The 25,221-nt window shown below is 45.1% G+C and overlaps 1 protein-coding gene across 1 annotated transcript; it reads left to right on the plus strand.

Annotated features, from left to right (window-relative positions):
* The first annotated feature begins 473 nt into the window (after nucleotides 1-473).
* Nucleotides 474-24,845, plus strand: LOC120390551 (sialic acid-binding Ig-like lectin 12). The gene is made up of 4 exons (XM_039513281.1): nucleotides 474-491; nucleotides 22,187-22,255; nucleotides 24,201-24,554; nucleotides 24,814-24,845. Exons 2-4 carry the CDS (start codon nucleotides 22,216-22,218, stop codon nucleotides 24,843-24,845), a joined length of 426 nt encoding a protein of 141 aa, XP_039369215.1. The 5' UTR covers nucleotides 474-491; nucleotides 22,187-22,215.
* The last annotated feature ends 376 nt before the right edge of the window (nucleotides 24,846-25,221 follow it).

The following is a 25,221-nucleotide window of genomic DNA, read 5'->3' on the forward strand; positions in this document are numbered from 1 at the left end:
AAAGGAACAGGCACCACCACACACACACCACATGGAACCAGCGCTGGGGCTGAGCTTTCGCAATTTCCAGAGAAAGGGGAAGTTTCTCTGCCACAGGCAGACAACAAAGTGAAAGGCTCCCACGGGAAAAATGGTGCGTGGAGCCAGAACCCCATAGTCCCGACTCGCAGCCCCCGGCTCTAACCACTAGACCCCACGCCCCTCCCCCAGATGGGAATAAAAACCAGAAGTCCTGAGTCTCAGTCACTGTAACCACTAGACCTTATTGCTACCAAACCAGCAAGTACGTTGCCTTTAAAGGCCAGGAACACACTATCACGGTTCCCTTTCTTCCCCTGAGCCACCAGCCACTCACAGCGCCTGGGGCCATTGCCACAGATGTAGACAAATATGATTCCTCGATACCTGCCCCCAACCTCCCTGCTCTCCCATTAGTGTGAGCGGTGGGATCAGACCGGAGTCCCAGACGTTAACTCAGGCCCAGGGCCCAGGTAAGAGCCACTTCTCTTGTTTTGGGGCAAAAAGCCAGATGGGGGAGTATGATTCTTCTCATCTCTAAATCACTGAAAGGAGATTCAACGGTGAGAGTTTCTTATGGGAGGGGCCCCAGCTGAGATCGGGGCCCTGTCATGCCAGGCACTATCCAGTCACAGACAGAGACAGTCCCTGCCCCATAGAAATTACAATTAAAATAGACAATAGTTGGGACAGGAAACTGAGGCACAGGGTGGAGCAGTGACTGACCTGCTATTGTATGGTGGGTCTATGACAGATCTAGGAGTAGAACCCAGGGCTCTGTGTCCCACTGCTCTGCTCTAGCCACTGGGCCACACTCTCACACTGTATTTGCGGGTAGCATTGAAAATACACTGGGGGCTTCCCAAACCCGGCGTGAGAGCCAGTCTCTGCCCAACGAGCTCACGGTGTAAGATATGGGGACTGAACATGGCAGGACAGCAGTACCCTGCACTGTTAAACAGGTGCTGTGCCCCACCCCAGAGCAGGCTGCATTTCACTCCTGGTTGAACAGATCAACAACTGGGCAGGCTGTGAAGGTGTCTGAGATCCTATAGGGGAGACCACGCTAGACTGATCAACTGTTCAGAGAGGGAGCCTGGTGTTTGGGGTAGAACTGGGGGTTGGGAGCCAGGACTCCTGGGTTCTGTCCCAGCTCTGCAAAGGGAAATTTATTTTCAGACACACCCAGGCCCTCAGACCCTCGCTGGCCATTTGCCCCATTACCCAGAGAGATGTTCTCAGAGCGGTTGGGTAACATCAGACACTGGCTCTGCCCAGGCTGTGGTCACAGATACACACAGAGACGGGACCTGATAAACAATCCAGCTATCGGAGAGGAAGCAGCCGAGGAAGCGCTGGGGGGTGCGGAGCTGCAGGAGGGCTGGGGGGCTCTGTAGGGGGTTCTCCCCTGGCAGTCAGGGCTGATCTCTGCTTCTGGGGCTTTGCTGTTCCCAGCTGAGACACCGAACCCCGACCCTGCCCCTTGGGCCTGTGATACCCTTCCCCCACCTGGCTCTATCCCAAGGGGTCAGGATGCCCCCCTGGGGTCCCTGCCGCCCCTCAAAATGGTTTGTTCCGTTCCACCTCACTGAATCTCCCTGCACATGTCAGCTCCACATCGGAACCATTCTTTTTTACAATATAATTCATTCTACTTTCACAATCCCTCCTTTTGGTCAAGCTCACGCCATGACCAAAATTTTACTGGGTTCCACGTATTAACCGTTCTTTATCTCTTTGTTCATCAGCAATATTCAAAATCATCATATTAGCACTCTGTTCTGGGGCAGTCACCTGAGTGGCATGCCTTACACAATTTTGGGTACAACAGGAGACTAACTGAAAACATACAAAAATTATTAGGATTCCAAACAGGATAGTCAGGGCTCCCTGAAACAACCAGTTTCCTATGCCGGAGAAATTGAACAGGTTACTTAGCCATTTCCATAAAGAACTTGGCTCTGCATGGGGAAGATATGCGATTTGTTCTAAGTGGCTAGCGTGATCTATTACCTCATTGGTATCGTCAGGTATAAACACACAACATTGTTTTCCAATGAGAGCACAGGTCCCTCCTTTGGCCGCCAGCACTATGTACAATGCCTGATGGTTTTGGAGGGACACCTGTCGGATCGCCCCTGTTTCTTTGGCCAGGGCTCAAACTTTCTTCAGTTTTATTTGCCATTATTTTAACTACTTCTTTTAACCTCAGGAGCCTTTTTGCCTGGTGTATTACTCCCCCAAGTGAGTTAAAGGAACTGCCAATAGTCTCTTCCCAGGTGTCATTACTGTTCCATATTGTATTAAACGGACCAGGTCCTCCAGTGAGGTCTGGGGAATTGAGTGGGATAGCCAGGACAGGAACATCAGTTTGAGAGTGGGCTGGGATGTGGCTGCAGACCCAGCATTTAGAAATATTAAGGGTCTGAGCTATCCACACTTGCTGCTGGATAAAAGAATTGTCATTGTGGACTCCCCAGACCTACAGACACCAACAGCCGAGGAACAGGCACCACCAGAGGCGCATGTTGGAGGCAGGGCCCTTCTGGTTCTGACAACCTCAACTGAGGGAACTGTAGTCACAGTTTTATGTCCACCAGGCAGCAGGCGCTAGGCTCACTACTGCTTTTTCTTGGGCCTTGCTTTAGGTAGTCGTCTGCTTCTGGCAACCCTTACGAGAACGTAGATTGTAAGGTACTGCAGGCTGGTCCTGAGGTGATGATTGGTTCGCTGGGGGTGGTGCATTCTTACACGGCAAAGCATGTATTCATGCTGCGGATGCCAGACAGTTTAACAGCCGTCTGGGTAGTAAGCAGTGCCTGATGATTCTTTGATAATCTTTAAGTCTTTTTGCTTCTTTCCTTGACTCTGGCTATAACAATGGCCTTCACACCTTATCTTTTCCTGATGCATTCATTCCTCATTCACACAAACAGATTGAGAATACAAACAGTAGTATTTTATATGGAGCAAAAAGCAAGGTTTAATTTGCAATGCCTAAGTTTTACAATTAATAACCAAGACAATTTACATTGAGACCCAGGCCTTCAATGTTTCTCTAATTTACTTAACATAGACACAATAGAGAATCCTGTCTCTTACTACCTAAATCTTAAAACAAAGAGTTAGAGAGGGCCCAATTTGTAATGCATATGGGAAAACAGAATCTTATAGTCCCACAGGGTCATTTCTTTCTGCTATTCAAAAAGGGTGGCTGGCAGGATGAAATCAAATTATACATTATAAAGTCCAGCTCCTACATATCCCCCTTTTGACACTAAGATTATCAATCGCCAGTGTCACTTCTTATGTAGTAAAATACTGGGAGGTGATTTGGGCCTATGGCTCTAGCTTTGCTTACATTTGTTTTATCCACCAGCATATTTTAAACATTTCAATTAAACACATACAATTTAAAACCAAAAACAATTAGGGGTAGTAACATTAGTATGCCAGTAGTTGTGGGAGACCATCCAGATAATATGAATGGTTCTGTTTCCCACAAAACAAAATGTTTTGTTTGTTTGTTTTTAGGAACTATGTTCCCTTTTTACCTTTTTAAACAGATAATGGGTAACTGTTTGCCATTCAATGCCAAGATTGATAGAGAACTCAGCTAAATCAGTGCTTACAGTAAGCTGAGACTTTTTAGTTGTGGCAAATAGTAAATGTGATTATTGGTAAACACAGTACTTACATTACGTGTACATTTGTCTACTGGTGGGTTGCTAACACTTTTATCCTTTTAAAACACTTCTTTCCAAGAATTAACACACACATTGCCCGTTATACAATACTTTGGTCTAATTATTAATTTTATCCCACATATAGGATCCTAGTGAGATGTCTTTACTACAGGGCTTTGGAGCAACAGGCATGGATAAGCATACCCACTTTTGAGGAGTCCACTTGGTACAACCTCTAGTGTCCAATAGTTTCCCTTCCTCCCCAGCCCACTGGCTTGAGATCTGGGGTAGCCAGAAGGATCCCAGGTGCAATCTGTGGAGTGGGCTAACTTTCCATACCTTTGCTTCCAGAGCCTGTTGGTGTGCAATTTTAACAACAATTTCTTCACTTAACAAATTTTGTCTTACCGTACTGGAGACATACTGCATCCAGTTATATTGATAGGTATTAAACAATTATCTTTTTCTTTGCTTTAACATATGTATTAAAACCTTAATATTCTCTGATATTACCCAAAACATCTTATGTTCTAAATATCTGCATTTTAGTACATTCCATAGCAATTGCAGTATTTTTTTTTAACTTATTTGTTTTTGTAATAGGCTGTTCTGTAGCTGGTATTAGCTTTTTCTGATTTTCTGAAAGATAAAAATAACATTTTTCTACCCCTTTCAGGGTGGCATTGATTGTTGCTTAAAAGATTCCTTTCTTTTACAAATACCCTTGCTGATTGCAGGCAAAACAGAGGAATTACCCCCATATTTTCCTGTGTGTGTGTTTTTTTTTTATATAGGCAGGCTAGGTTTTAATGGCTTCTACTTTAAGGGTTATGGGGAAATTATTCCACTGTTTAGTTATTAAATTCATGAGATGGTGTACCTCAAGTTTTTCTTCTTATATAGCAGACCAAGTTTGTAATGTTTTTCCTGCTGTGTTAAGCTTTAAGTTTATTCACAGGTAATAGCTGAGAAGCATCATTACCATATTACCTTCAAGGATTTTTCCAAAAATCATACACACTATACGTTGTTACAGGGGTACTTAACATTAAATTTATTTCAATGTTTAATATTAACAGCAACATTTAGCATCAAATCTCTTAAAGGGATCTTGTTATACCATGTCTTTTATTTAGGCAATTTCTTTTGTGCTGGCAGTTTTCACCTTCCTTTATCAGTTAGGTAATTTGCATCAACACAGGCTTGGCTTTTGGATTCAAAGCCATCAGCAGAGCTCAGAGACTCTGTCTTAAAAGGGACACAATCAGCTTCCACCAGAGTTTTGATTTCTTTCCACTTTCAACTCCTGCTTACAAAACACACAGAGATCTGAAAAAGAAAACAGTCTATTGCGGCTCTTTTTGGAGCCCTAATAGGATTTTAATTCAGTAGCATATTTCATTTGTATTTCTTTTACCCCTTTTACAATATACACTGCACATGTCCTAGGGAAAAAGCACATTCCTTCTATACTACAACTTCTTTTTTTTTAAACATTAGCCATATCAATTGTTACATACGATGTAACTGTTTTTTTTTCTTACAGAGTTTTCATGTACCCTTATCAAAAGTGACAGTCTGATTACACAGAGCCATTTTAAGGCTCAGTGTTTTTAACTTTGCTTCTTTTTGTTTTGTGCACCTCACCTCTGCTGTTGCTTCAGAGGGGCACTGTTAATTTTTTTTTATTCTTTCACTACAGCTCTTATCTGCTATTGTTACAAAAAAACAACAACCAACCAACCAAACAAAAAGGCTCCAGAATCTCTCCCTATTCTCCTGATTTTGACTGCCCTATTGCAGCCATGACTTGGTTTTTATTTAAAAAACATTTTAAATTTTATAAAGAATCAAGTAACCCCTTAAGGGTTAAATGCTAAATCCCAAAGCCAAACAACACTAATTACCTGTGTCTTGCAAAAAGGTCTGTCAGTTTTGCAACTTTGAATTAAGAGTCAAATTAATTTTTAGTGGCATTAAAAACAAAAACAAAACCAATTTATCTTACACCTACAAAACAGGAGTTTTACAAACCAGATGTGCTGGTTTAGATTTTTAGAACTTTACATATTTTCACAGACAAATAGATACATACACATTTTCTTTTCCTTAACATTCCTTTATACTGCTTTGTTTTTACATAGCTGTATATATATTTGGATTATTTACAGGCATTCTTCTGGAAAAGGGCCCATTTTCCCTTCAGAATGGCTGCAAAGAAACCAAGAATTCTCTCTTTAACATGGTCCTTTTTAACATTTTCACAAAGTTTAATTGCTTAATTCTCTCCAGCCTTTGTAGAGTTAACTTTTCACTCTCTTTCCATAAATCACTTGTTTATCTCCCAAAATAACACCTTTATCACCTCAGATTTCACCATTTTAAGTATTGTTCCAGGGGTTCATGCCTGCACTTACTGCTTTTCTTACTCCTGACATTATGCCCTTAGGGCTTCCAACCTGTTTTTCAGTTTCTTTATCTGTTGCTTGCCTGCTTTTCTGGGCCCGATCCTGCTTTTTTCCAATGAACCGTTTGTGAGTGATATTGGGGTCACTTCACAATTTTGAAAGAAATGTTTAAGGAAAAGGGACCAGAAAGGGTGGGGGCTAGTTGAGGAGCCCACCCTCTTTGCTGAATTGGTAGTGGAACACTAAAGAATCAGTTTTTGAGGCAGACAACAAAGGGGAACAGAACAAGGGGCTTGTTGTCCTTTTTACAATGAGATGGGAGTATTAAGGGGTTTGGATCGATCCGGGGTGGGTTTTTGAGAATGGGGTAAAGGGGAGCGCTCGGTCTGGTGGTGGGAGAGGAGGCTTTTAATAAAGCTTTCAACTTATTATTTGAATATTTGAGAGAGGCGAGTTTTGATTTTGTCCAGCTACGATTTGCCTCTTCCCACCACTGAATGAAACAATTAACCTCTTCTTTAGCCAATTTAGTTTTAGGTTGGCCGAGTTTGTTCTTTAAGACGTCCACTCGGTCTTGTTCCAAGATTTTAACAGTGGCCCCTGAGTTTTGGGATCCCCCTGAGTTAGCCTAGACCATTTTTCCAGAAATTTACAGGAGTCCAGACCCTTCTTACAGGAGTCTGGACCCATCCTAAATACATACATGAGCCGGCGTTCGTTTAGGGAACTGTCCAGACTTAGACGTCTGGTTACCCATACAGGAGGACTTCACACACCAATCGCACAAGAAGGAAATTCAGGTTCGTCAGAGCAATGCCCGGTGCAACACACAAAAGGAGCCCACAGGCTACTGCCTCAATCGCCCTTGCTTTCACACCCAGGGTTTTACCCAAAGTGCGGTGCGGCTGCAATTGTGCAGATTCCACTCACTCAGACCACAGGGACAGGAACCCCTTGGTCGGCCGATCCCAGGACGGAGATGGCACCCAGACTCAAACACTCCACAGGAAGACGGATAGACACAGAGACAGGACAGTCCTCAGTCCGGACAAAACACAGAAATAATTACCTGACCAGATTCCTGATGTCAGATCCCGGGATCCCTACCAGAACAGAGTGGGAACCAACAGGTTCAATGGTGCAGACTTCACTGTGGTTGTGCGCCTTTCCGTTCTGGTGGAGGACCGCTCGGGCCAAATGCCCCGGTGCCGGCTGCCACGGTCATCCTACAAAAATGGTCAGGAATCACACAGCCCCAGTGAAGACAGTTGCCATCTCGGTGGAACCTCCAAATTGTCAAAGTTAGACTCAGGACTCAGTTTGTCAGACCACTCTGTTTTATTAGCACAGCGCTCTGCTAATAACACCCAGATAATGTGAGCACCATGCAAGACACAAACTATCTTATTTATACAGATAAAGGGTGAGAACTTAACAAGATAACAAAGGAGGCAGAATCAGATAAGTTTACCTGGGCTAGGCATGCATGTCTTATTTCCTTACTAACTATTACCCATCTTCTATTAATGTTTAGCCATTAGCACCATTGTTTATGCCTAATGTTTCTTTTCCTGGCACCTGTATTTCAACATTTCTTATTTCTGCTTAAAGGTACATACAACATTTCTTTAATCTGTTGCCGGCCCAAAAGGCCTGAGGCAGCAAACAGTGATTCGTTGCCCGGTGTGCTTCGCTCCAATAAACACACCAAGGTGGAGAAGCAGGCAAAATTTATTTGAGATCTCAAAGCTGGTGCGAGGAGACACACACGTCTCAAATCAAGCACACACATACAAGTTGTTTCTCCCTTCTTATACCTGATTTCAGCTAGACATTCTTATTACCGCCCACTATTCTCCCCCACCTCTACTCCCCTCCTATATAGTAGACACATTGTATAGCTAGCAATTACACTAAGCAAGTTAAATCATTCTTGACAGCAAACAATTCATCTCGTTAGTAACTTTTCAAGGCTGTTAGCTTGTTTCAGGGTATTTGATTTGTTTATTCTGCCCTCCTCAGTTAGACATAAGTAGGCCTCTTTATTATCTCCTGGTGCCAGTGTTGCACTGATAAGGAGCAGTTACACATTCCATTCTTAATTCTGGCTTGTGAGGTCGATCAGAGTCCAACATGGAAGTGGTTTGGGCAAACATAGCACCAACCTGGGCTCATTCAGGCCTGGCACAGAAAGGCCTCATTAACACTGTGGTTTTCCATCCTCCTGTGTTACCTAGGGCTATGCCTAATGACACCAACAATTCCCCCCTTTGAGAATACTCAAACTTTTGGCTGAGTGTTCTCATACTTTGAAGACAAAAAAAACAATTAAGCTCTAGGGAGCTGGGGTTATTAATGAGGGGGTATTCAGTACCACATTCATCCTTCCCATGGACCTGGCAGGATTCGGTATGTGGGAGCCCACACCCACCCTAACCAGTCCATATGCTTGGAAGGAGCACTGTGAATGTCCACACTTCCATCCAGAAAGTGTCCAAGTATGTCATCATGACCACAGATCAGATGGTTCCTGATGCGTCTGTAAGGGCAGTGGGCCAAGTCTGGTGCTCAAGATCCATCTAAACATACCAGATCCCACTGCAATACCTTCCCAGTCTCAGTGATATTCAATACCATCTCTGTCAGCAACTTCTGGGTCATAGAACTAAGGGTGGAAATGACATGTAACTCACCAACTCCAGCCTGTACTTGGGATAGCTGAGCTTTAAAAATAAGGCTAGTGGCCTTTTCTAGTTGGCCCAATTTTTTATCATGTTCTCGGCTTAAGAATATTTCAAATGGCTGCTGCATTATTGGCCTGAGTCCACAGGGATCTGGTCAATTCCCTCTTCTTGCAGAGGAAATAACCTAGGCTCTCTGTTGTGCTAATCTAATGGCACCCCCTTGTGAGCAATACATGCTGAAGGATTATCTGAACCACAGGGTGCAGCCTGTAGAATAAACCCCAAAATCCAATCAATACCGCATTCCCAAACAGGGGTTCCACAAATTTCTTCCTGCCAATGTATAATTCTTTGTTTCTTCACCAGGGTCAGTTCTTAATGTCCTTTTTGGTCAGGAAATCCTGGATTCTGGCACTTCACAATGGTGTTGGTGGTCAGCAGGATTTAATAAGGGTCTTTCCAGCGTGGAGCCAAAGCAGTCTTTCGCTGGTGGACCTGTACATTGATCCAGTTTCCTGGTTCCAAGGAGTGGCAGGGCTTCTAGGGTCTTTGTGTAGTGCGTCTTTACCTGTGAAAAAAAGAAACCTAACACATTTCATTAGTGCCTGTCAGCGATTTGCAGACTTTAAAGTGGTGTGGGCACATTCAAGCCCCCCTTTTCTTGGTTGTTAGCTAAGTCTTAGCTGAGAGCAGTGTCCTTGAATGGGGCCAATGCCCTATCCTTAAACTGAGCATGTTAGCTATTTTTCCTCAGTTAACTCATTCTTCTTCCTTTTTCTCTTTTTGGCTTCTTTTAACCTACAAAGGAAACTTAGTTTTCACTTATACATCTTTTTTTAAACAATGAACACTGTGGCAAAGTTCCTCCTCTCCTCTAGTAGGTCCTGCGCTTATTGGCGGATTTCTTCCCCTTAGTGGTTTTCCCCTTGGATGAAACCCATAGTCTGGATCAACTACTCCTATGTTGGATTAGGAGTAGCGGGGCTAGGGGGGAAACCTGGGCCCACACTCTACTCCGGGTTCCAGCCCAGGGCCCTGTGAATTGCAGCAGTCTCTATAGTGCTACGTGTAACCGCTGCTTGACCGCTACAGCTCCCTGGGCTACTTCCCCATAGCCTCCTTCAAACACCTTCTTTATCCTCACCACCGGATCCTCCTGGTGTCTGATGCTGCTTGATTGTATGGTGTTTTCCTCAATCCTCCAGTAGTACCCCCTCTCAGTTCTTAGTTCCTTGTGTCTCTGGCTCCCAGCTCCTCATGCACACTTCTTTCCTCTGGCTCCTCCTCCGTAGACTGGAGTGAGCTCCCCTTTTTATACCAGGTGCCTTGATTAGCCTGTCCTGATTGGCTGCAGGTGCTCCAATCAATGTAGCTCTCTCCGGTGCCTTCTAGAAAGTTCTTAATTGGCCCCAGGTGCCTTGATTAGCCTGTTCTGACTGGCTGCAGGTGCTCCAATCAATGTAGCTCTCTCCGGTGCCTTCTAGAAAGTTCTTAATTGGCCCCAGGTGCCTTGATTAGCCTGGAGCAACTGCCATTTTGGTTCCCATGGTACTAGGGATTTGCTTAGCCTGGAGCTAACATACCTGCTCCTCAGTACTTTCCTGTAGCCATCCGGCCTTGCTCCATCACAACACATATACATTGCCTTTATACAGTACATTAGTCTTATTATTTAAAGTTTGCCACATATATCCTTTTACTAAAATATCTTTTTTCAGAGCTTTGGGACAACAAGCTAGGACAAGCACACCCACTTTGAGTTTATTTCATACAACCTCTAGTCCAATAGTTTCCCACCATCCCCAGCCCTCTGGCTAGAAATCTGAGATAGCCAGAAGGATTCCATGTACAATATGGGGAGTGTCCTTGCTTCCAAAGACTGTTGGTATGCAAGTTTTACTAACAATTTTCAATTAAAAGATTTGGCCAATAAAGTTTCTCTTCCTCTTACTTAAGGAAATGTATTAGACTTTAGTGTATCACATTTTTCCTAATTTATCCAAACACTTTGTATTCCAGGTTGAACAAAACAAGTATCTGCATTCCAATCCAACCCTTTCGCCTGATTCCAAACCAGACCATCCCATAAAAATATTAAACAAAACAATTCTGGCCATGAGACAAACACCACAAGACAGAACATAGAACACAAAACATAATTTTTACTGTGCCATCAAATGCATGGTATGTTGAATGCTGTTGTCGGAGAAAAACTCAGTTCTTGCTTTTTGTTTGGGTGCAGCAAAATCAAATACTTTCTATTTCTCCAGTAATTACAATGGAGGGAGAGAGTGCCATAGGACACAGGGTCGCCCCAATCCTGGACAGGTCTCTCAGTTGGTAAACAATTACAGCAAGCCTTTATACTTTTGTTACAGACAATAACTAGCAATAATACAGACAATAAAGAGCAACAACTACATTTTGTTTATACATAAGCCATTCTGCTATCTTATTTGTCTCACTCCTAAGAAAAGCAAGCCTGCATATTTGGTTATAAGTTACAAGGTCGTAATAACTTTGTACACAGTTCTTGTCCTCTTGCCTCGCACTATGCTTGCTTCTACAAGTCTCACGTCATTAGGGTTACAGTATGGCCTGACTCTTGCTAACTGACTGACATGCATTAAAATCCCCTTCAAATCCTTGTTAATTATTTCCCTGCTTCCACACTCCCCCCTTCTGTACTTCTAGTACAACAAATAATTTCAAATCTCTATTTGCATTAATTCGTGGATTTCAGATTCTACATCAGATGTTTCAACCTTAGGGGTTGTACAATTTTGGGTACAAAGCACAAGACATCATACTTAGTACATAAAGTAAACACTCTATTAGCTGTATGAAAGGCATTCTTTTCAGCTTGATATATATTCTGAAGCATGTGAATTTGCCCTTGCAATTCAGAGATTCTTTAAACCTCTGGTAACAATGAAAGCAAAATTTGAAACCGATCAGGCACTACTCTGGTCCAATTAAAATATACCTGAAATCTAAGAGCTACTTGCAACATTCTATCTGCATTCTATCTGCAGGCCAGTAAATGATATAATTGCCTGCAGCAGTGGTAAGACCAATATGTATATCTTGCAATGTGATGGCTTTAACGTACACACAGCTATCATTAGCTTGAAAAAGTGGGTCTCCCATCAGGGTAGTTCCTTGACCTCCACCCTCTCAGCAAATATTGTCATAAACAGTGACAACTTCCCCTGGCTTCAGTTTATAGATACGCTGAGCTGTGGTGGTTCTAACGGCCAAAATGTCCATTGACTCTCTATTCTTATCCAAAATGTCAGGTGTTATTTTAGGGGTACTGTCTATAAATCAGGTAGGTATACCAGGTGGTCTAATTTCCCAGATGTCTCGGTAAATAATTACAGTCCCACATGCATCCTCCCCATGGACCCAGCAGGATTCGGTATGTGGGAGCCCACACCCACCCTAACCGGTCCATATGCTTGGAAGGAGCACTGTGAATGTCCACACTTCCATCCAGAAAGTGTCCAAGTATGTCTCCATGACCACAGATCAGATGGTTCCTGATAGTCTGTAAGGGCAGTGGGCCAAGTCTGGTGCTCAAGATCACTCGGAATGGCCAGCAGCTGGTCATTCAGGAAATTCTGAATTTCTAAACATGCTAGATCCCACTGCAATGCCTTCCCAGCCTCAGTGATATTCAATACCATCTCTGTCAGTAACTTCTGGGTCATAGAACTAAGGGTGGAAATGACATGTAACTCACCAACTTCAGCCTGTACTTAAGATAGCTGAGCTTCAAAAATAAGGCTAGTGGCCTTTTCTAGTTGGCCCAATTTCTTATCATGTTCTTGGCTTTTAAGATATTGGCCCTAGCCCACAGGGATCTGCTCAATTCTCTTTCTTTCCAGAGGAAATAACCCAGGCCCTCTGTTGTGCTAATCTAATGGCAGCCACTTGTGAGCAATCTGGGTATGTAGAAGTGATTTGAAAACTGGATAAGGGCAATGTCATTTAAAATCCAATTAGGGAGGGCAATACATACTGAAGGATTTATCCAGAACACAGGGCACAGCCTGTAGAATAAACCCCAAAATCCAATCAATACCACATTCCCAAGCGTGGGTCCCACAAAATTTTTCCTGCCAGTGTATAATTCTTTGTTTCTTCACCAGGGTCAGTTCTTAATCTCCTTTTAGGCAGGAATTCCTGGACTTTGGCAATTTCAGTGGAGTGAGTGTTCCATTTTCTTTCCCGAAGCAGTCGTGGTTCAGCATTCTACAGGGGAGATTACCAGGACATCCTGTAATGGTTTTGCGTCGTCTAGAAAAGTTTAAAGGCACAGTAGATGTCAGTGGACAAGGGAGAGGTTACAAGCACGTCGCCTTGTCCTTTTTCCCTGCTGTCCAGAAACACAGTAGAACTAGAAGAAAGAATAGGCTAATCATCAGTAGGAAAATTCTCCTGAGGTGGAGGGGTCTTTTTGCAGTGAGAGTCATGGGTCCAGGCAGTCAGTCTTTGGTAGTCAGCAGGACTTAAGGGCCTTTCCAGCATGGAGCCAAAGCAGTCTTTCGTTGATGGATCTTTATGTAGACCCAGTCTCCTGGTTCCAACGAGTGGCAAGGTTGCACAGGATCCTTTGGTAATGCTTCCTTCACCTGTGTATAAAAAGACTTAACACATTTCATTAGTGCCTGACAATACTTAAGCATTATGTTATCCATCAAAGGAATGTCCATCTGAGCTAGGGTTAGTGGGGGTGCAGCTGGTAGTCGCATTGGGCATCCTGTCAAAAATTTCATGAGGGCTGAGTCCAGTCATTCGATTGGGAATGGCTCTCATACTCATCAGTGCCAAAGGAAGGGCATCTGGCCACTTTAAGTTTGTCTCAGCACAAATCTTGGCCAGTTTATTTATTTTTTTAAATCCCGATCTGGCGTTCCACTGTCCCAGCAGACTGGGGGTGGTGAGGGCAGTGAGCTGCACATAACTCCTTTACAATCTGTCCAGTAAAATGAGTTCTACGATCACTGTTGATACTCACAGGGATGCCAAAACATGGTACAAAATCTTTAAGCAAAATTTCACAACAGTCCTGACATCTGCTTTCCTGCAGGGAAAAGCTTCAACCCAATTGGTAAATACATCAACTAAAACTAATACATATCCATAACCACAACATTTAGACACTGAAATAAAATCAATCTGAATATTTACAAAAGGTCCCCAAGGAGGAGGGTGGGCTGCCCGCTGCACACCAATCTCGTGTAACTGCAGCAACCATTCCCCCCCCTTCCTTGGTAGTCAGCCAAGTCTTAGCCGTGAGCGGTGTCCTTGACTGGGGCCAGCGCATGTTAGCTATTCTCTTTTCCCCCTTCATGGCTTGTTTTTTTAACCTACAAAGGAAACTTTTACTCTTTACTCATACACCTTCTTTTATACCATGAACACATAAACATTACTGTTATACAGTACATTAGTCTTATTATTCAATGTATGTCACATATACCCTTTCATTAAAATAACCTTATTACAGAACTTTGGAAGAACAAGCCAGGACAAGCACACCCACTTTGAGAAGTTCACTTAATATAACCTCAGTCCAATAGCTTCCCACCATCCCCAGCCCTCTGGCTAAAAGTCTGAGGTAGCCAGAAGGATCCCTTGTACAATATGGGGAGTGGGTTAACTTTTCATGTCCTTGCTTCCAAAGACTGTTGGTATGCAAATTTTAACAACAATTCTCAGTTAAAAGATTTGGCCAATGTAGTTTCTTTCTCTTACTTAAGAAAATCTATAAGACTTTAGTATATCACATTTTTCTGATGTATCCAAACACTTTGTATTCTAAGTTGAACAGAACCAGTATCTGCATTTCAATCCAACCCTTCCGCTTGATTTTAAATCAGACCATCCCATAAAAATATTAAACACATCAATTCTGGCCATGAGACAAACACCACAAGACAGAACATAGAACACAAAACATAATTTTACTCTGTCAGTAAATGCATGGTATGTTGAATGCTGTTCAGCTGGCATTAGTTTTCTTTGATTACCTGAAAGACAAAAACAGAAGTCTACCCCTTCTGGGCAGTCAATCATTACTTAAAATATACAAATACTCTTGTTAATTTCAGGCAAAACAGGGGAATTACCCCATATTTTCTTTGCCTGAATTTATTTACAAACATTTCAAAGACACCAAAAACTTTTCTCTTTGGCATTTTTACAAAGTTCAACTGCTGTTCCCTCCAGCAACAACTCTTCACCTTCCCTTAAAAATCACTTGCTTTTCCCTTAAATCACTTGCTTGCCTTTCAACAGCCACTTACCAATTCAAATCACCATTTCAAATATCCTCCTTAGTATTTGAAATCCTCATGCTTATACTCACTTACTTCTTCCATCCACTACACCCTCAAAAGTTTCCAACCTGTTCTCCAATCTCTCTGTCTGTTGTCTGCCCGCCTGGGCCCGATCCTGCTTTTCTCACTGAATCGTTACTTCCATGGGCACAAACTTGTTCCACTACCAGTTTAGCTCGGAGGGTGGGCTTCTCAACTAGCCCCCACCCTTCTGGTCTTTTCCCTAAAACATTTTTACTTACAAGGCTACCCGAGTCCTCCCTAGTAAGGCTTGCCACCTGGGCAAAAATACATGGTCATTGCGTAAAGGCCATTTACTTAACACACAATCCAAACCCCTTTAGGGGGTCTACCCAGAGACCCACCCATTTGTCTGCTGACACTTAAACAGAAAAGAAAATTACACAGAAAGCAGAGAAAATTACAGTCTAAGCTAGATTTTCTACTTCTATTACATTGTCCGTTACAGGGGGCGGGACAGAAGGATCTCAATACAACCTCAGAGCTTCATCGCACACATGGCTTCCACTCTGAGGAATTACGAACGAGAAGTTCAGTTCCACCCACACACCTAACGCCCAAATGAACAGAGCAGAAAAACAACAGTAACTGGTTAAACAGAACAGAACCAGAACAAGATAGTGTTTCCTTATTCTATTAAGGCTTACCTTTAATCATGCAATTCTTAACACATAACACCAACAGTACCAAACAAAGCAAACATAAAATAATAAGGGTAAAATAGATAGATGATGTAAATTCTGCAGGGCTCCCCCATTCATAATTGCTTACCAAACTGTGACAAATTCCTGTTACCAATTTATTCCTCATGTCAGGTGATCAGACTGACACTGCAGGTGGTTGGGGGAAGAAAACACACCATATAATCAAATTTTAAAGCTTCATTAAAAATAATAAAACAACAATGGAGAGTGTTGGGAATGCTCCCACCTCACTCAGGAAAAATATGAATGCTCCAAGCCTTAAGCCACTTTAATACTCACACATGTCTCACTGGAAAGTTAAGCTTTGCAAATGTAATTTCAGTTCTGTAACTTGTATTGCCTTTGGTTTGCCTCTGTCTCTATTTTCCACAACCAGCTGGGGCCGAAAGCAGTTTTTCTTTGCACTTAGCATAGTCCGCGCTGGTTCTTGACCTTGAACACAAAACAACTTCTTCTTTATCTCTGGGCTAAGCTGAATTTCAAATTAACCGGTTCCTAGACAAATTGCTCACACTGTGTCAGAGGCTCTTCTTTGGTGATTAAAAGCTCCTCTGAGATATATGATCTTATCTAGATTGAAGGTACCTTCTAATGGGCATTGTTTAGATGGATCTTCATGCATGTGAAGATTCCAATTCTCTAAATACCTGCAGGTTTTAGGACCATAATGTATGTACATGTAATATACTGGGGTACCCTTGGGGGGTGAGGTGGAATGTTTAGACTGTCCCTTACCCATTTTCCACTTACACACACAGAGAGGGTGCCCTGTCCACGCTAGCGGCTCATAAACTAAGGATCTCTCCCTACAGGACACTCACACAGGAGAGACTAACGGGGATGACCATGACTCTCCTACACCTCCCTTCAGCAAAGAGCGTCGGCTAGTTTCTGGGAGACGGTGCCGCTTACTCTGATTGCATCCAGTGAGATGATCAGACTGTCAGTAGCCCACATGGAAAGGAAAGGGGAGGGAAGATGGGTTCACACACTCCTAGACCCAGGTAGCTTCCTCGCCGGACTATGCCAGGCCGAGTCAGCCCACCATGGGTCGGATCTCCTAAAGATCCACTAGTTACCGGGCTTGCGTTAGAGCAGTCCTGATCATGAGCATTCGCTTCACAGGGTATTCTGGGCGTCTTCCGGTAACAGCCACTTACACTGGTGTACACACACACACACACACACACACCAAGGCCTCTTTTTTTTTTTCCTTTTTAACCTTTTTATCTCTTTTTAATTTTTTTTTTTTAACCACGATGCATCTTTACCTGGTCCAGACCAATACCATGAGGCGGTATGACAACCCCTCTTGAGGCAGTAAAAACCCCTCAGCACCGGTGCATCCTAATGCATTTACCTATGCATTACCTTATGCATTTACCTATGCATTACCTTGTTGGCCAACTCAGCAGTTCCCTATACTGCTATAAACTAACCTTGTTGGGGCCTTTCCCCAACACCACTCTGCATCTGATCCTGCTGCACAGTCAATAAGTTCAGATGGCGTGAGCCCAACAGAGACAGACGTCCCCACGGACAGTCCTCCTCCGATACCCCAATAGAGATTTCAAAAGGTCTCATACCTCTCATGTGGCGCCATGGGGTTCGAAGGGGGATGATCCGTAGTAGCCGTCTGTGGGTCCGTGGGCGTTGCCATCCCGGACGAGCCCCCAAATTGTCGGAGAAAAACTCAGTTCTCGCTTTTTGTTTGGGTGCAGCAAAATCAAATACTTTCTATTTCTCCAGTAATTACAATGGAGGGAGAGAGTGCCATAGGACACAGGGTCGCCCCAGTCCTGGACAGGTCTCTCAGCTGGTAAACAATTACAGCAAGACTTTATACTTTTGTTACAGACAATAACTAGCAATAATACAGACAATAAAGAGCAACACTACATTTTGTTTATACATAAGCCATTCTGCTATCTTATTTGTTTCACTCCTAAGAAAAGCAAGCCTGCATATTTGGTTATCAGTTACAAGGTCGTAATAACTTTGTACACAGTTCTTGTCCTCTTGCCTCGCACTATGCTTGCTTCTACAAGTCTCACGTCATTAGGGTTACAGTATGGCCTGACTCTTGCTAACTGACTGACATTCATTAAAATCCCCTTCAAATCCTTGTTAATTATTTCCCTGCTTCCACACTGTTCAGCTAGCATCAGTTTTCTCTGATTATCTAAAAGACAAAAACAGAGGTCTACCCTTTCTGGGCAGTCAATCATCGCAGATGCTTTCTGGCTTGCTTTTTACTTTTAACTCCTGCTTTTAAACACTGAAAGAAAATATCACCACTTATAGTGCCTTTAGAACCTAATAAGATTTCAATTACATAGAACTATATACATTCTTTAGATAATTCAGCTAAATGGATCATAGCCAAATGATTGCAATCTAATAATTTCTTTGCCTGAATTTATTTACAAACATTTCAAAGACACCAAGAATTTTTCTCTTTAGCATTTTTACAAAGTTCAACTGCTGTTCCCTCCAGCAACTACGGAGTTAACTTTTCACTCTGCCTTAAATCACTCGCTTGTTCTCCAACAACCACTTTTCTCAACTTAAATCACCATTCCAAATATCCTCCTGGGTATTTGAAATCCCCATGTTTATACCTATTTACTCCTTTCTTCCACTAGACCCTCAAAAGTTTCCAACCTGTTTTCCAATCTCTCTGTCTGTTACCTGTCCGCCTGGGCCCGATCCTTCTTTTCTAGATGAACTTCCATGGGCACCAATTTGCTCCACTACCAGTTTTAACTAGGAGGGTGGGCTTCTCAACTAGCCCCCACCCTTCTGGTCTTTTCCCTAAAACATTTTTACTCACAAGACTACCCGAGTCTTCCCTTGTGAGGCTTGCCACCTGGGCAAAACACATGGCCCACTGGTGTTTAATTATTTAATTTCCTCTTGTAGCAAACACACTGCTATTACGGTGTATGCTGAGCACAAATGGTTAAATTTTGGCAAGTCCCTGAAGGACTGGTACTTGCTTAGCCAGGGCTTCCTTTTCTAACTGGAAATCCTGTCTCAAGGCCTGCAACTTGCCCTGGGCGCAGGTTTGAGTTGCTGCCTGGGTCATGATCTATGCTCTTAATTGCTCAATTCTAGTTATCAAGTACATATTTGTTCCTTTTCTCCAACTACTCTATTGCCCAGTCCTGCTACAACTGGGGGTAGATCCACTTGACACCCTTGCCGATCAACCAGGGTGGAGAGAGGAATGCTAAACCCCTTTCCAGTTCTCAGACTTACTGCAGCTGAGAGTGGGCTCACCTTTAATCATGCAATCCTCAACATATAACACCAACAGTACCAAACAAAAGAAACATAAAATAACAAGGGTAAAACAGATAGATGGTGTAAATTCTACAGGGCTCCCCCATTCTCAATTGCTCACCAAACTGTGACAAATCTGTTACCAATTTATCTACTGCAGGACGTTGGGGGAGGATAAAACACACCATATAACCAAATTTTAAAGCTTCATTAAAAATAATAAAACAACAATGGAGAGTATTGGGAACGCTCCCACATCTCTCAAAAAATATATAAATGCCCCAAGCCTTAAGCCACTTTAATACTCACACATATCCAGACCGGCCACGTCTGTATATAACATTCAGAGAAGGGGAATAGGTGGACGGGAGATTATCCTGTATACAGCTTGTCCAGAATTTCCAACATGCTTCCACTCTTGGGAGAGCTGTTCTTTTACACCCTGGAATCTCCTGCAGTGTTTCTTTCAGAGATTCCAGTTCAGGTCACCAAGCCACACCAGCTCTGGGGTTGCAAAGACCGTTAAATCTCACTGAACAGTTAAGCTTTGCAAATGCAATGTCAGTTCTGTAACTTATATCGCCTTGTAGTTTGCCTCTGTCTATATTTTTCCACGGCCAGCTGGGGCCAAAAGCAGTTTTTTCTTTGTACTTAGCATAGTCTGCGTTGATTCTCAGCTCTCTCTTTATCTCTGGGCTTAGCTGAGTTTCAAATTAACCCATTCCTAGACAAATTGCTCACACTGTGTCAGAGGCTTTTCTTTGGTGATTAAAAGCTCCTCTGAGATATATGATCTTATCTAGATTGAAGGTACCTTCTAATGGGCATTGTTTAGATGGATTTTCACGCGTGTAAAGATTCCAATTCTCTAAATACCTGCAGGTTTTAGGACCATAATGTACGTACATATAATATGCTGGGGTACCCTTATGGAGTGAGGTGGAATGTTTAGACTGTCCCTTACCCATTTTCCACTTACACACACACACACACACACAGAGGGTGCCCTGTCTGCGCTAGCAGCTCATAAACTAAGGATCTCTCCCTATAGGGCACTCACACAGGAGAGACTAACGAGAATGACCATGACTCTCCTACACTTCCCTTCAGCAAAGAGCGTAGGCTAGTCTCTAGGAGACGGCGCCGCTTACTCTGATTGCGTCCAGTGAGATGATCAGACTGTCAGTAGCCCACACGGAAAGAAACGGGGGGAGGGAAGATAGGTTCACACACTCCTAGACCCAGGTAGCTTCCTCGCCGGACGATGCCAGGCAGAGTCAGCCCACCGTGGGTCGGATCTCCTAAAGATCCACTAGTTACCGGGCTTGCGTTAGAGTAGTCCTGATCATGAGCTTTCGCTTCACAGGGTATTCTGGGCATCTTCCGGTAACAGTCACTCACGCTGGTATACACACACACACCAAGGCCATTATTTCCTATTACCACAATGCATCTTATCTTGCTGCACAGTCAATAAATTCAGATGGCGTGAGCCCAACAGAGACAGACATCCCCAGGGACAGTTCTCCTCCCAGTGCAGCTCTGGGGCATATGATGGGGGATTTTTACAAGAGCTCTCCATACAAACAGCTTCAGAAGCTACCTGTTCGCTGACAAAACAGGAGTAATTGAAGGATCGTGTTGTAATTAAGTGATCCTTCTGGTGGCCACCTTTCCTGGCTCTCTAGCTGATATTGAGGCCAGTCAACTGTACAGAACCTCTTTAGTTTACTCTTAGTCATTGGATCCAAACCAAATACCTTCCAATTTGCTAGAATGCATTCTAGGGGCGTACACCGTGCCCTGCCTGTACTCTGTTCCTGCCCCATACCACGAGCTTTTCCTTGACCCACTATAGGACGCTCTATCGTCTAGTGGGAATTACAATGGCTGGGCGTCCCCAGCCTCAGGCAAACAAAAGGTTAACAGCACTGGACTGTTCCTACCTTATCCACAGGACCGGTTCCTCACCGTCACCCGCAGCTGCTTCTCCACTGTCTGAGTGCGTTGCACCATTGTGCCTTCCAAGGTCGGTCTGACGCGTCTCTGCTGAGGCCCCCGGTAAAAGCACCGGTGCGCGCTGGGCGTCGGCTGTGACTGTCATCCACCGGCCATTGGAGGAGTCTGGGCAAGGCACAATTTTGCCTCGAGCCCACCCAGGGACGCCAAAACTGTTGCCGGCCCAAAAGGCCTGAGGCAGCAAACAGTGATTCGTTGCCCGGTGTGCTTCGCTCCAATAAACACACCAAGGTGGAGAAGCAGGCAAAATTTATTTGAGATCTCAAAGCTGGTGCGAGGAGACACACACGTCTCAAATCAAGCACACACATACAAGTTGTTTCTCCCTTCTTATACCTGATTTCAGCTAGACATTCTTATTACCGCCCACTATTCTCCCCCACCTCTACTCCCCTCCTATATAGTAGACACATTGTATAGCTAGCAATTACACTAAGCAAGTTAAATCATTCTTGACAGCAAACAATTCATCTCGTTAGTAACTTTTCAAGGCTGTTAGCTTGTTTCAGGGTATTTGATTTGTTTATTCTGCCCTCCTCAGTTAGACATAAGTAGGCCTCTTTATTATCTCCTGGTGCCAGTGTTGCACTGATAAGGAGCAGTTACACATTCCATTCTTAATTCTGGCTTGTGAGGTCGATCAGAGTCCAACATGGAAGTGGTTTGGGCAAACATAGCACCAACCTGGGCTCATTCAGGCCTGGCACAGAAAGGCCTCATTAACACTGTGTTTTTCCACCCTCCTGTGTTACCTAGGGCTATGCCTAATGACACCAACAAATCCATTCTTATTTTTACAATATAATTCATTCTACTTTCACACAGTCATTGGTCCATCGGGCCAATCTCTGGGCTTTACTCCCTTCTGGTTAGGAAATGCTTTTACGAAGGGCTCTAGGTGTAAAATCCCTGGTCACGCAGCCGATCCCGCGGCCGGACGCCATCGCCCGGCGCAGACGAGCTGCCCCCCAGAAATGCTGCAGGTGACTCATTCCCGGCCCCTGTCCCCCCCAGGCCGGCTGAGCGCTCTGTGCTGGACGGAGATGGCCTGGGTGCTGGTCGCTGCCTTTTGCCTTCTGAGCGGTGAGTAATTCACACAGACGCGCCGCGCTGCCGCTCAGGGGGCCGGTGGGGACCGTTTCCCAGCCCTGGGAGTGCGTCTACACTGCCAGGAGGGGGCTCAGAACCGGGTTCCAGCGCAGGGAAGTCCCAGCCACTCGCACCAGCGGCTCCAGTTCAAGCCTAGGGGGCATCTGGCCTTGACCCTGACCCCGAGCGGCCGGGTCCTCACTGCTGGTTTCACCCCGGTGGAGAACACGCCTGGTTCTCAGGGCAGAGTCAGCCTGGTCTAGCCCCGGCCACCCTGGGCTGAGCAGCGAGGGCCTCAGCCGCTCTCGGCCCCCGGGCTGCCGTTTTCCCTGCGCCACGTCCTGCCTCCGGGCTTCTCGCTGCCCCGGCGAGTCGGGGCGTTTCCTGGGCCGGCCTGGAGAGCTCTGCTCCCTGCCCTGCCTGTCCACCCAGCTCCGGCCCGGCTGGGCCCTGCCTGCGTCTGCACCCGGCTCCTTGTGCATGGGAAGCACCTGACCTACAATTGCCAACCCTCCAGGATTGTCCTGGAGTGTCCAGGAATTAAAGATTAATCTGTAATTAAAGATTGTCATGTGATGAAAACTCCAGGAATTTGTACAACCAAACTTGACAGGTTTCAGAGTAGCAGCCATGTTAGTCTGTATCCGCAAAAAGAACAGGAGTACTTGTGGCACCTTAAAGACTAACAAATTTATTTTAGCATGAGCTTTCGTGAGCTACAGCTCACTTCTTCGGATGCATAGAATGGAACACACAGACAGGAGATAATTGTATCTAATTTGCATATTAATTCGAGTTCAGCAGTTTCTCTTTGGAGTCTGTTTTTGAAGTTTTTTTGTTGCAAAATTGCCACCTTCAAGTCTGTCACTGAGTGGTTAGAGAGGTTAGAGACATCAGGAATCATAACATTCAAAAACCAGTGGGAGAACACTTAACTCTGGCCTAAACAGAGACTGGGAATGGTTGGGTCATTACACTGATTGATCTATTTCCCCATGTTAAGTTCTCCTCACACCTTCTATGGGCCATCTTAATTATCGCTTCAAAAAGTTTTTTTTCCTCCTGCTGATGATAGCTGATCTCAATTGATTAGACTTTTCTTGTTGTTATGCATACTTCCACCTTTTCATGTTCTCTGTATGTATAAATATCTCCTGTCTGTGTGTTCCATTCTATGCATCCGAAGAAGTGAGCTGTAGCCCACAAAAGCTCATGCTAAAATAAATTTGTTAGTCTTTAAGGTGTCACAAGTACTCCTGTTCTTTTTACAACCAAACTTGACAACCCCAACCTGACCCCTCGCCAGTGCAGCTCCTCCTGCTGTCAGGACCTCTGTCCCAAGGGTCAAACACCCAGCTATGGGGGGCATGAACTGAGAGGGGATGAGGGGTGCACTGAGGGGCGATATGGGGGGCTGAATTGAGGGGGGTAGGGAGGTGAACTGAGGGGAGCTGGACTGAAGGGGGTGGCCAGGGGAGGTGAACTGAGCAGGGATTTAGGGGACTGAACTGAGGGGGTGAACTAATGGGAAGCAGAGGATGGACTAGACTGAGGGTGGCTGGGCAGATGTGGGGGAGGGGGTTGCCCTGGACTGATGGGAGAACTTGGCGGTCCTGGAGTGATTCAAGGACTGGGGTGATTAATTGCTGGGCACGGGATGGGCTGATGTTGGGGAGGGGGATCTCCAAAATCCCCTTCCCCAATTCACAGGAGAGCCCTCGCCAGGCTCATTGTCACCCCCAGACCAGGAGAGAGTGGGGGGCTCAGACAGCCTCACAACACAACATCCCCCATTGTGTTTTAAAGCCCCTGGTTTGGGGGCTGAGCTGATGCTGGCCTCTCTCGGCGGGATCTGTGCGGCAGCCCAGCCTGCGGGGCGGGTTCCCCAACTCGCTGGGGCCGGGCGCCGTGTCTGATCCCCGATTTCTGTCCCCGGCAGGTGCCTACGCCCAGGAGTGGGGTGTGACACTCGCTCCAGGGCCTGTTGAAAGATGGGCCGGCTCCTGCGTGACCATCCCCTGCTCCTTCATCTACCCCGCAGGGTGGACGGTCAGTGCCGTGATCTGGACACGGGACGGGAATCAAACCGTGTATCACTCGGACGAGGCTCGTGTCCACGCTGCCTTCAAGGGGCGCGTCCGCTACCTGGGGGACCAGCAGGACAACTGCTCCCTGCGGGTGGCGGGGCTGCGCCCCAGCGATCGGGGCACCTACCGCTTCCGGTTCTACGCAGCAAGCGATGGCAAGAGTGACACATGGACGGGTCAGCCAGGACAGCGGCTCAGTGTCTCCGGTAACCAACTTCTGTCCAGCAGCCCCGGGTCTCTCTCTCTCTCACACACACACACATACACAACACACCCCTCCTTTCTGCCTTGCTCTGCAATCTAAGTGGTTAGAGCTGGGAGCCAGGACTCCTGGGTTCTCTCCCCAGCTCTACGGGAAGGGTGGGGGAAGTGTTTAGAGCAGAGGGGACTTGTGGGTCAGACTCCTGGGCTGTGTTGTCAGACCCACGTCCCCGTCACTCTGTCTAACCTTGGCCTGTGCTGAAGAGCCGCTGAGACTGACCCTGCAGCCAGCATAATGCAGCAGGCATGAGGGGCTCTCGGGGGGAGCTCGATAGTGGGACTGGGACCCTGCAGGACCCCCCGGCAGAACAGCGGGAGCGGGTAAAATGTGCTGTGTTGGGGGTGGGTTCGGGTGGGCAAAAACCCAGGCTGTGGGAATTGGTAGGAAAACACTAAATCTCACAAATGTACCAAGAGTCGCCTAGTGGGGAAATTGCTAAATATTTTGAGTGAGCTTCTCTTTCCTCTCCATGTTTCTCTCCCTCGCTCCAAACTTGGGGAAATTCACCGGCACAAGTCAGGTCAGAGATGCGTTCTGTGATAACAGGAGTTACAGAGTGTTTGTACCTGGGTCAAGCAAGATTTGGTTTCTTCTTTTAGTGGTAAAAATTG

This window comes from Mauremys reevesii, linkage group 24 (assembly GCF_016161935.1).
Source record: "Mauremys reevesii isolate NIE-2019 linkage group 24, ASM1616193v1, whole genome shotgun sequence".
Lineage (NCBI taxonomy): Eukaryota > Metazoa > Chordata > Testudines > Geoemydidae > Mauremys > Mauremys reevesii.

Excerpts from the sequence above, each read along its gene's own strand:
- LOC120390551 (XM_039513281.1), top strand. The coding sequence starts at position 22,216 with ATGGCCTGGGTGCTGGTCGCTGCCTTTTGCCTTCTGAGCG. Across the intron at positions 22,256-24,200 it reads TGCCTTTTGCCTTCTGAGCG|GTGCCTACGCCCAGGAGTGG; the intron begins GTGAGTAATTCA and ends TGTCCCCGGCAG. Across the intron at positions 24,555-24,813 it reads ACAGCGGCTCAGTGTCTCCG|AGCCGCTGAGACTGACCCTG; the intron begins GTAACCAACTTC and ends CCTGTGCTGAAG.